A 12,736-nucleotide genomic window follows, 5' to 3' on the forward strand; every position below is an offset into this window, starting at 1 on the left:
ATCCACAAAAGCATGGCTTCACCAGAAGAAGATTAATGTTTAGGAATGGCCCGGCCAGAGCCCAGACCTGAATCCAACTGAACATCTGTGGGGTGATCTGAAGAGGGCTGTGCACAGGCGATGTCCTCGCAATCTGACAGATTTGGAGCGCTTTTGCAAAGAAGAGTGGGCAAATATTGTCACGTCAAGATGTGCCATGCTAATAGACTCCTACCCACAAAGACTGACTTCTTTAGTAAAATCAAAAGGTGCTTCAACAAAGTATTAGTCTAAGGGTGTGCACACTTATGCAACCAGGTTATTTGAGGGTTTTTATTTTTCATTTTTCCCCCTCAAAGTTTTCAATTTGTTTTTCAATTGAATTGTTCACATTATAAGTCACATTAACGGTGGAAAAAGTTCTGACATGATTTATCTTTGTCTCATTATTTTACATCATAAGAACCTGGCATTTTAACAGGGGTGTGTAGACTTTTTCTATCGACTGTATATGATGGGGTGATCAAATGGAAAAAGAGAAGCAGAGAAGAGTACACTCACTCCATGTTCACAGCCTCAGTAGCTCAGCTGCACATCCAAAACATCCTCTGTCTGGGATCCACACCATACCACACATCAAGAGTTGCTGGTTTAACAACAAGGAACACACAGATTTACAATATTTTAACATATTCAGTCATTTTGTTGGAATTTGCAGAATGCTGTTTGTTTAGTTTAGTTGTCACGTATTTTTCATTGTTGTTCTGTCCTATATTTGATGTACTGTACCGGTGTGTAGTAGCATCACAGCCCATATGGTATTGCCATTTCCCACCAATTATACCTGTTAATTGTGTTAACTCGTGTACTCTCTGCATGCACATGTTAACTGTTATAGAAGTAACTCCACAATAGCTGAATATATTTGTGTAGTGACCAGCTTTAATATTCATTGTAATGGGAATCTGCACATTAATTTTGTGGTTATGTGTCTTACACTGCTGCTCTAATTGCTCTAATAAATATTACATGCATAAGTGCATAATAAAAAACAAGCATCCTCTCAATTTAGCCAGCAGATGTTTGTTAATGTTGATACAGGTTGACCAGATGCAAAACACAGAGTTCATTAACTTAGTCTGGCTTACAGGACTTTTGTTTTTCTTAATTGAAATTGAGTTAAATGAAGCTGTAACACTGAGCCATCTGTTCAATACTACAGTGGTATTTTAGTCCTTATTATTTTTAGTAGTTTTGCTATTGTTGAATTATTCAAAGTATTAATATACAGTGTATCTAAGTCATTGGAAACTAAGGATGCTCCTGTTGTGTTGCATGCATGTTAATGAATGTAAGTATTGGCAGGATATGACAGGATTGACAGGAATGACAGGATAGGGAAGGCTGTAGCCCAGGCAGGTTGCCTGTTAATTTGAAGATTGGCGATCCATTGGCTCCCCTGTCGAAGTGTCCTCGGTCAAGATACTGAACCACAAATTGCCCCCGATGGCTGTGTCATCGGTGTGTGAATGTGTGTGAATGTTAATTTATGTTGTGAGCAGTCGGCCTTACTGTATGGATGTGGGTGAATGGGTGAATGCGGCGTAGTGTAAAAGCGCTTTGAGTGGTTGGCAAGCTCGAAACACATTATACAAGTATTAGATTTTTGTTGTTGTTTTTTGAAGTTGCAGTTTCTATGTCAGTGTTTGAAATGCAGCACAGGATTGTTGAGTAAATTTTCACCAGACTTTTTTTTTTTTGAAGTCATATGTGTCCAGCAGGGTTTAAAAGTAATTATTTTTAATTTAAATGTGTGTGTATTCTATTTATAAACAGTGTGAAAATGTACTTATTCATCTTATTGTGATTTAAACAATGTGTATGAAGGATGGAGGCTGACCCTCGTCTTAAACATCATCAACCTCTACTTTCCCCTCCCATGCTCAGCTTCACCCTGCCAAGCTGTTCATTAGCCGGGGCTGGTTGGCGTCCTGTTTGCTAATGAAACTGGATTGGGGAGCCTGTCTAATTAGGCAACATCACTGTGCTGACCCCCTGTGTGTCTGTTTTCATCACTGTCTCCTGGTTGCCTCTAGTCTTTTGATCAGCCTTCTGCCCTGTATCTGTTTTTGATCTGTGGCCTCACATGCAAATCTGCCTGGGATTACTGCATGGCAAATGCTAAAATAAATTTTAGGGATTAGCTAAAGGATAAATAATAATGGAAAATAATACACAACTTTGTGCAACAAAAATAGTATTTATCATTGATTGCTTGTCTGTAAAACAGAAAGTTTGTTTTAGCTTTAACTAATAATGGGTATGTACTTGTGCACTTGCTACAAAGGAAGGAGACGGATATTGAGATTATAGTTTTCAGGCTAGAGTTTGACCAATATAACAAGGGAATAAGCTCCGTTTAGGTGACCATCTGTGTGTATTTGTCAGGGAGTGCAGCACTGTTCTGCTGCAACAAATAGAAGCTAAACGTAAGATTCGTTTTCTCGTTATCCTCATTTAATCCACTAATTAATATAAAATAGAGGTGATTTTTTATTGCCTATCTACTAAAGGATTGTATATTTATTCTGTGTTGTCAAAAACATGCTTTTTAAAATCTTCTAAATGTCTTCCTTGTTTTTTATATTGTTCATCTTCATACAGAGCTGTTTATTCCAGATGGCTTAGTGAGAACATGTTTATCTGTTCTGTAATTACGTCATGTCTCTGTTCCAGTTGTCACCATCCCTTTTTGTAACAGCTGGATACTGTTCTGTGTATCCTGATACTGTGCATACTGATGCACTTATTCCAGCGCGAACTATGCAGACACGGCCCTCAATTGCTTGCTGCATTAGGTATCATGGATTGGCAGTAAACAGTACACCGGCCACAAGAAAACACTGAAAAATATTGATAGTATTCCACTGTTGTACAAGTTGATGCAACATTTCTCCCACTCTGTGCATATGATAGATGCACAATCTTGGCTCTCATGTTACCAGCAACCAAAGGGCAACCTCCTTGCTGCATCATCTGGTCAACATGTAACAAACCCTTGCTTTGTTTTGCCATTATGCCCTTCTTGTGTTGAGCCTAGTGATTGAATTCATCATTGCTTTAGGCGTATCACTCTGCTTCCCCTGCTTTTCTGGTAGGGCAGCGCCACTCATTCTGTCTTCAATTTCCCATTAAGACCCAATTAGGCTGTGATAGGGGATACAGGCCACAGGGGTAAACCCTTCTATCCCACAGCTCGCAAAAAGGATGTAATGGACAACCTAGTGTGCTCATTGATGTGATGTCGGGTACACTCATTTACAGCTTTCATTTTCTGAACATTAGAGCTTGCCATAGTGAATCTTCAAATGGCACCTTGCAAATCAGTCCGAGCAGACAGTTTACCACTGCCAGGCTGAATGTTGACATTAATTAATTTTGAGTAGCTTCGGGCATAAGTCGTCAGGCATAAGAGAATGGTTCAGTTATTAGTATGATTAATTAGTAATTAATAATTTAAGTGATTTATCAAGTAAAAAAACCAAATTGAGTGGTTATAGCTTGTCTTTTTCAGTTTAACCCTGCTAGCGGCAGTTTAACCCTGCTAGCAGCATTGCTCTAGGTATATTGGTGGTTGGTTCCACCACTTCGGTCCAGACTGAAATATCAAATAAATGGATTGTCATGATATTTTTATTTGTATTTGTAAAGACATTCATGGACCCCAGAGGATACATCCTAATGACTTTGGTGATCGGCAGACCTTTTCTCTAGCGCCACTATGAGGTTCATATTTGTGGTTGAGTGAAATGTGTCAACAACTATATGATGGATTTCCATATCACACACATTACTGTCCCCCTCAGGGTGAATTGTAATAACTCAAAGTGATCCTCTGACTTTTCACCTAGTGCCATCATCAGGTCAAAATTTTAATTTGTCTGATACTGGTTATGACCAAATACCTGTAAAACCAATGTCATTCCCATAAGTCTCAGCTGTAATTTGTGTTTAGTCATAATTAGCAAAATGCTTAATGCCAAGATTGTTAACATGGTAAACATAATACCTGCTAAACATCACTATGATAGCATTGTCATTGTGAGCAATTGACATTGTCATGTGTGCAAGCTGACATTAAGTTTAAATCTTAAATGTGCAGTTTCACAGAGCTGCTAGCATGGCTGTAGACTCTTGTTTGACTGCTGGTCAAAATAAGTAATTTGAAGACATAATTTCAGGCTCTGGAAATATGAGATGACTTGTGTTGCTAGTTAAAATCAATACATCAGTCAGTAATAAAAATTATTGTAGCGGTTTAGACATCTACACTCTCACTCTTACAGACATACTATCATTTAGCCAATTCAGGAGTGTCAGTTTTCATGGTCTGTAGCAGTAGCTACCCACTTCTTAGATTCTGGCAGGCGCACACGTGTCAAGCATCTCTGAAGGCTCAAGGAACTGGGTGTTTTTGCTGATTGAGCACCATCACCTTAGTAGTCCTGTTATCCTTGTGTTTGAGTATGTAGTGTAGTTTGAGTGTTTTCCATTATCTGGGAACATTTAAGCCATGTTTCATCCATCAAAAGCTGATGTGACAGTTGATAAAAATACATGATCCATCTGCAGCTGAATGTGGCTCTTAGTCGCCATCACTCATTGATGGAGGGAACAAAGCAAAGTGTGTTTGTGTGTTGGGGGGGGGGGGGGGGGCATAAGGATAATCCTTCAGGATCAGCTGTGTGTGGGTGGACACGAGTAAGTGCAGCTGCCACAGTCTCTCTTTCTCTGTCTCTCTGTTTAAATATCTCTACTGTCTGTCCTCTCTCTCTTTTCGTGTCTGTCCCTAACTAACACACTGACTGCTGGCCTGTACATAGAGCGTGGTCAAAGTGAATAATGAGATTTTGTCTCTCCATGGAAATTTTAATTTGGAAAAATGACAAAGTTGAAATATTTTAGCCATTGTAGCTGCCACTCTTAGCAGAATACAAGGTAAAGTATGATTGTGATGTGTTACCCGCTGCTATTGGCAGGGTTTTTCAGGCTTGCTTTCAAAGCTTGATCCTGTAAGTTTTGTGTTAAACCCCAATTTAATTAATTGAGTCAGTTATGGTACACCATACCTGATTATTTTGGATATGGATCGTTTTGCTGCAGATTGCCTTAGCTGGGCAAGTTACTCAGAATTTGTAATAAGTTACTTTTTACTTATTACTCCATACAAAGGAATAATATTACTTTAGTTATTACTGGGTTACTATGTTACTTTCTTAACACCAAGTCAATCCTGACTTTTGAAGTACTGTTTTTCTGCACATTTATATGAGCAGTATTCATTGTTTTTAAAAAAACACAGAATGTTGCTTAACACCACTTTCTCCCAACGATTAAATGGATCACAGGCATTACATTAGCAGTTGGACTTTCTTTCTGCAAGTTTCACATGGCTGTGCTGCTTTAGCAGATGCTTCAGTAAATCAGATGTAGAACTGTTTGCATCTTAGGCGTTGTAAGTGTGTCACAATCTATCTCCCTTGTTCTCCATTCTTCCTTTAGCTTTTTGGCTAACAGCTGACCTGGTCAGTGCTGCTGACGTGCAGTCGTGTATTCACATCAAGATAGTGCGTTATGGTAACGCAGAAACGCAGCGTGACTTGGATTAGTAACTGTAATATTGTTACTCTTTAATCCCTTGTAATCCCTTACACTACTAGATACCGAGTAACGAGTTACTGCCCAACACTGGTGAGGCGTTACTTATCTACTGTGTATTTACACTGTCATATGTAATGAAGGAGTTTATAGTCACTCAAGAAAAGGGACGTCTTAGATAAGCTGACCATCACCCTCTAACTGTTCATGTCAGAAGACTCTGGTTTGGCAGTCAGAGAGATTCTGAATAGGAATCACAGAATCAGCATCCTCTGCTTACAGTGTTGGTGCCCACAAGAGGACATGTAGTTGTTGCCAAATACATTAATAAACACATCTGCTATAGGCCTAAACCATTTATTAAATATTTATATAATGCTTATAAATACTAAATAAGGGGTATTAAAATGAAGTCTTATTACTTTGAACATTTCTGAAAAATGTGTCACTAGGATAAGACCTGTTTTTACTGTCCTCTATCACTTAATGCACATATTCTGTATTGAAGGTTTGGGTTGTTGTTGATGAAATGTGATGATTCAGTGATATACTTTATTTTTCTGCATTTCAAAAGCCACTTTCTGGATCTGTTTTAAGTTTTACATACAGCCCACTACAAGCTGTGTCTAAGATGATTTTTCAATTCCTTCGTGTCCAATTAGAAATAAAAGATGATGTCCCTTTAACATTTAACTGTTATGTAAACCAGAATTTAATCTAGGGTATTACAATTAAGTATTTAAATATGTCAATGACAGCTGAAATGTAATCACAATAGCTCTTTATTTCAGATTAGGACTTACTTATTACATACATGGGTGGGCGGCTGAAAGACAGACAGAGGAAGTATTTCTCTTTGTCCTATAAAGGTGTAAACCATCTGCAGACTGTCAGGCAAGGAAATGGCAGATCGCAAGCAAGATCTGATGAGCCTGAATCGCTGTTGCATTAGTCCAGAAGCCAGTGTCAAACTGACTGAAATGGCAGTGAAACAGCAGCATTGATTACTGTGGCGCCTCACTGTGTCAATCTGTCAGCTATAATTGACCTCCTCTTATTGATGATTTATTTCTCCTGGGTCACAACCTTTTCATTCATTTCTCATTTGACACTACATTTATCAAGGTACAGAAAAAAGTAGGAGAGATATTTTAGCACTGCTGCGTTTTCCTCAATCAGAGTAAGTCTCTCTCTTTCCTGAGAGAATGAAGCTCTCCTGTTTCCAGAGATTACAAAGACAGGTGTTCTTTCAGATAGATGCAGTGAAAGAAAAAACGGACTAGCCTGGATAATGTTCATAATGCAAATCCACTTAAACAGATTCCAACTCTGAAAGAGATTTACAGTACAGCATAATTTGAGAATGAGCAGGAAAGCACTTTGAACTGGTGTTTGGAAAAGTGGCAGTCCTCCAGTTTTCACTCCAGCGGAGAGTGCTTCATAAGCTGCAGATTGAGTGCACGAGATGAATGAATGTATGCATGTGACAGGGACCTCAACACACACTATAATGTAAGTGCTGCAGTGGCATTCTTATCAACCTGTACTATACCACTTACCTTCAAGTGGCACCCAAATACTGTAACAGTAACATTTGCCATATGGGGATTTTGTGCATCATGCTGTATGTTTACATTGGTTTATTCACTCTTTTTCATTTACTCAGTGTACATACAGATAAAATGTGATAACTAGTTCTGCTTGTTCAACAGATCACATCAAAAAAACCTAAGGGTTTACTTAACATGATATTTACTTAAGGTAGAGATTGCACCCAGTGCTTTGTTTCTATAACTGAAGCACTTTCTTCCAGCTGAGTTGAATATTTGACATGTTGTAAGCTTTTTCTTCCTCTATCTCTGCCTGTTTGGAGGCATGTTTTGAGGCATGCAAATGCCAGGCCTTTGTTCAGTAAAGACAAATGCAAATGATGCACAGTATTTGTGCTGTTGAGTTGTTTTATTAGTGCTCTTACAGTTCAAGTCCAGACATACAGTTATCACATAACGGTGGCAGTGAGCAAGTTTTAAAATGGTATAAATTTTGATGTTTAGTTTAAGCTGTTAATTTGTGTCCCATTGGGGACATTCTGGACCCTATATATTGTAACAGATGAGGCATAGCTACTGTATATACAGTATCTCAAGATACAAGATCTATATAAAGCCACGCACACTCAGCGACAGATGGCAGCGAGCTACAATGCAAGGTGCTGGCCTGAATAAACCGCACCACACATGTGGTGATGGCTAATGTATTGTTAATACTCCATGTCCTCCTTTGATGTCATAGAGTTTTATGGTGAAAAATAAAATGGATTGTCATGTATCCAGATAATCCAAAATCAAAACACTAAACCCTCTACAACTTGGGGTACTTGATTAACTCCAGTATATCTTTGAGTTTTTAATTGTGCAAGTTATCAAAATTTATTTGATGGGATTCATTTTACATGGTTATGCGATAATGTGATCTCGCAGCTTGACTGTGGTTTTGGTCAACGTGTGAATATGCTGTATGAGTAACTCATGCGCAGCTGTGCGAGAAGAGTTTGCAGCTTTTTTTTATATCCTGTAAAATGCTCACTTAAGCACTACTAAAGCAGAACAACACTGTGGAGGAATGGATAATATTAGCCATTCTTGTCAATAACTTGTCTCATGTTTTCAATTACAGGAGGTGATTCATAAAAGACAAATCATTCTCATCTGCTTAGAAGACTGCCTATAACCTACATGCTGCAGAATGTTTACCTGTTTTTGACATTATGGCATACTTGTTTTTGGGGTTTGGCTGATGGCTTACTTCTCTTTAGTTGTCTTTGTTGATGGGTTTTTTCAGCCTTCTCAAATTCTTTCATTACACCCCACAATACTCATTCCTCGCACCTAAATATTCAGAAACATTCTTCTAAACACAAGTGTGACTCCTCCGTGTTTTGTTTTCCATCAGAAGGAATGTCCTGTTAATGCAATACATTGCTGCCATGTTGGGTATGATGTTCCTGATGTGGTTGCTTTATGAATAATCCACTGACAGTGTTCAATTTTATTAATGCATTGTAGTAGCACCTGCAACATTGGACTGGCGGTAATCTCTTTCCCTGGCATTTGGAGATCCTCTTGATAAAACACACACATTTGGTTGGCAAAATAAACCTCAATTCATGAATATGCAAAAAAATAAATAAATTAAGGCATGTGACAACAATACCATAACTGTAGGGAAGCTACAACAGCTGCACAGAAAGGTATCTTACTGTAAGATATGGTAAATAAAAAAGAGGGTGGAGTTACTGGAATACCGATAATTGTCTAACATAGCAGAAGCCAAATAAGAATAATATCTTCACAAAGACGTGATTGCAACCAAAAGCGCTTTTACTATCCAGTCTTACACGCACTCATGTGCAGTACCCTAATGTTTTTCACACTTTGACTAATATAGTATTTATGGAGAGAGCCTGGAGCAATGAACTACGATAATAGGATGCCAGTGATGATGAAAAGCTCTGATTGCTTTGATGACTGTTTACACATTCATACACAAACCATTAACTAAATGGCCAAAACAACAATGCATGACACAAGTGTCTCTATTATTTGTACAATGCACACATTCTCATCCTCATTTTTATATGGCAGTTTATGACACTTGTTCTGGAGTCATGAAAATCAAGAAGCAGTGTTTTTTTTTTTTGGTGTATATGATAATAACTGAGAATATTCAATTGTGTGTGTGTGTTTTTTCCACAACACTCTTTTTATAGGTAGGTGTTCAAGTGTGCAATAATTCCAAGATGTCTGTACTTAAATGAGTATGACTTTAAAAAATTAGCCATGTAATTGCAATAGTGAACTGAACTGTATTTTTTGTTTTAGTGCTCTTGATTTTAATGTTCAGCCCAACAAGTACAAACAGCTCAATTCTCTCTCATTGATGTGGTCAAGGAAGATGGAAAGACAACCCAGAAACAATGGTTTAAAATATGCTGTTATTTGATTGATTGACAACCACTTCAAGTTGTATAAGAAAGTGTTGATTGTAGTCTGTTAGCAATCAGCAATCAATTGTGACTTTCATTCTGGTGACACACAGTGGTGTCCTGTGATGCACTAGGTTGGTTTCAACTTCCATTTTTCTTTCAATAATGTGTGTCAGAGGATAAAGGAAGGCATTTCTTTAGGATAGATAGATATTTTTAAATGATGGCCTTATAAATCATCCAGTGTAACTTTCAGGAAAAACGTGTTTTTTAAAGAACAAAATTATTTTATTTCCTATCTGTATAGAACATCATATCTCCAGGGGTATACCCAATTCAATCTGATTGACTTGTCTTTATTGCATTTTACCAGCCATTCAATTAGTTACATTTTTGGTTCTTCCAAACAATTTGACAGCTTTGTAAAAAATAACTAACCTAAAGCTTACACTAAAGCACTAGCTCAAACAAATTACATTTATTTTACTTTCGGACTATACTATGCTGAAAGACTTATTCTAGGACACACTGCACTGCATAATGGAGAGCTCATAAAATATATGAATTCAGTCAAAACCAATTTCTTAGAGGTGTCATCAGTAGGCCACAGACAGTGTTTCAATGTTGAGAGATACTTAAAGGTGGTTTGAAGTTGGCTTTCCAATTTTGAATCAGTACATTGTTATGAATCCGTGTTTTTGACATCCTGGTGTCCAGTGTTTAAGAACATGTGTTCTTAAAGCTACAACGAATTTACTAATTCTGTGAATTTATAGCTCTCTTTTTCTTTGGATTCCTCCAGGATCCCAGAACGAAGCACAAGTTTAAGATCCACACCTATGGGAGCCCCACCTTCTGTGACCACTGTGGCTCTCTGCTGTATGGCCTCATCCACCAGGGCATGAAGTGCGACTGTGAGTTTTTAATCAATTTCTGCAAGTTCTCACTCAAAAAAAATTTTTATTTTTTGTTTTAAACTGTTTTTTTTACATCTATAAATTATGTCTAATTATTCTGTGCATCAAGTGGTGTAGTGTGTAAAGCTGATGCTCAAACAGTGAAGGAGGAAAATCAATCCTGCCAATGTTCTGTTATACAGGTCAATGGGGCAAAAGTGTGCCATGAATAGGAAAATAATGGTTTGTTATAAGTGGCTCTACACACATTATGTTCTGTTTTAGAGCCACTTTATCAGCATCAGTCTCATGAAAAAAAGCCTATTGTTCCTCTTCACTGAATATCGTAGGCACCCATGCATTTCCCCTCCTCCTTGACTTTCACTCATTAAAATCACACATCGTCTATTTTCAGTCTGCAGCTATGTTCCGTGCGCCCTAAATAGGCTTTACCGAGTCTTTATTAATGTCCCCCCTTTAATCTTGTGTTAGTGGATTACTCTGAATGCTTTAATGAGCTCTTAAATACGTTATCCTCCACCTGCTACAGACCAGCCAGCTATGCCTAATGATATGTTCAAGGTTTACATAAATAGAGATGTGAAGAGGCAAATTATTTTGGCAGATCAATTGCACCTCTAATCACACCAAAATAAGAGTGCATTCATGAGAGTGTGTTCATGACAGTTACAGTGACACACAATAAATACATGGTGTTCTTTGTAAACAATAATGTAGCAGCAAAGCCAGTTTTGATTATTTTTCACCTACTAACCTGCTGGCATGATGATGTAACTATTGGTAACTTCCCAATCCTTTACAGGGTGGTTCAGCTGGCTGACACACATGCCATGTATGCATGACATCACGGGGCTGAATCTGGGTCATAACCTTGTTATCTCCTCTTCCACGCAGCTTTCAGAAAAACAGTCTTTTAATATTGTGCCAAACATGTATGATCCTTGGAATTAAATTGAAATATGTCCTTATATAAGTAACATAAATCAGGCACCTTACTGTATTTAAACATTAAGCCATAAGAGGCTGCACACATAGCTTTTATAATATGGTGTTTTATTGAACATTAATCTTGATTCATAATCATAAGGAATAGAATTTAGTTAATTTAATGAAAATAAATTTAAAATATACTAATTCTTCAAACCCTGATATAATCAACAAATAAATCTCTTGTAGTATGTGGCAGGAAGTTTACAATCCAATTCTAGTCAATCAGTTTGGTTTGATTTTGATCAAATGCATAAACTTATCTTAACTGCATAAAGCCCTCTTCCCTGGTGTCTTTTACCTCTACTTTCTTTCCCTCCAGCCTGCGATATGAACGTTCATAAGACGTGTGTTATGAACGTGCCCAGCCTGTGTGGAACCGATCACACCGAAAGGAGGGGGCGTGTGTTCCTAAAGTGTGAGGTCACCGGGGAAAAGCTGCAGGTCACAGGTAGGCCGCATAACCGCCCCGCTCTGGTTTGAATGGGCTTAAAAATGTAAGGTGCCTGCTGTGCGTCTATGTCAGATGCTTGATGAAGACTCGTGTTGGTATGTATTTATGTGTATGTCACCTCAGGGAGGCTGGGATGAGGGTGTGGCTGGCAGCAGATGCAATTGTTCTGTTACGACTGTGAACCTGGATCAATTTCGACACTTTGCCCTTTTTTGTCGATAAACCCTGCCTGTCTAATTTCACACAGACGTTCACTCTCTATCCTCTGCTGCCATTAAGGTTAATTGAACCTTGCTCGCCGTTAACTCTGCCCTAATCTGCCTGCTTGTGATGCAGTGAATCCAAGTGCTGACTGCATGGCTGGCCTTGTGACATCAGCCATCAGTATGCTGCAAAGGCTAATCCCTTTTGGTGCACAGATCGATAGAGCCTCTCCTGCTAAACATTCGCCTCTGAGAAACAATTCACAGTTACGACACACTTCGGAGACAATCCCAATCCAAATATGTATTCCTGCAGTGGTGTGTGGTCTGCTGCGTGGGCCTCGTGTTGTTACTCTTTTTAAACAGTCACGAATTTCTCTGTGTTGGCTGGAGTTTCTGGTGGAACTGAATTGTCTCTGCAAGGCGTATCGAATGCTTGATATATTAATTTATGTCTCATCACAATTATACAAGGATAGGATCTGAGCGCTCTCCTTATGAGCAGGGTCATGTCTTTACAATCATCTGTCTTACCATTATTCATTAGAAGGCT

At 38.3% G+C, this 12,736-nt stretch overlaps 1 protein-coding gene across 3 annotated transcripts in view; it reads left to right on the top strand.

The window, feature by feature from the left end:
• Nucleotides 1-12,736, top strand: part of prkcaa (protein kinase C, alpha, a) — a 178,428-nt gene that overhangs the window by 90,901 nt on the left and 74,791 nt on the right. For all 3 annotated transcript variants that reach the window (XM_046046364.1, XM_046046365.1, XM_046046366.1), the window contains exons 4-5: nt 10,425-10,536; nt 11,849-11,977. In XM_046046364.1, the coding sequence (XP_045902320.1) occupies nt 10,425-10,536; nt 11,849-11,977 (241 nt within the window). The remainder of the gene's footprint in view (nt 1-10,424; nt 10,537-11,848; nt 11,978-12,736) is intronic.

The sequence above is a fragment of the Micropterus dolomieu genome, linkage group LG04, assembly GCF_021292245.1.
Source record: "Micropterus dolomieu isolate WLL.071019.BEF.003 ecotype Adirondacks linkage group LG04, ASM2129224v1, whole genome shotgun sequence".
Classification (NCBI taxonomy): domain Eukaryota; kingdom Metazoa; phylum Chordata; class Actinopteri; order Centrarchiformes; family Centrarchidae; genus Micropterus; species Micropterus dolomieu.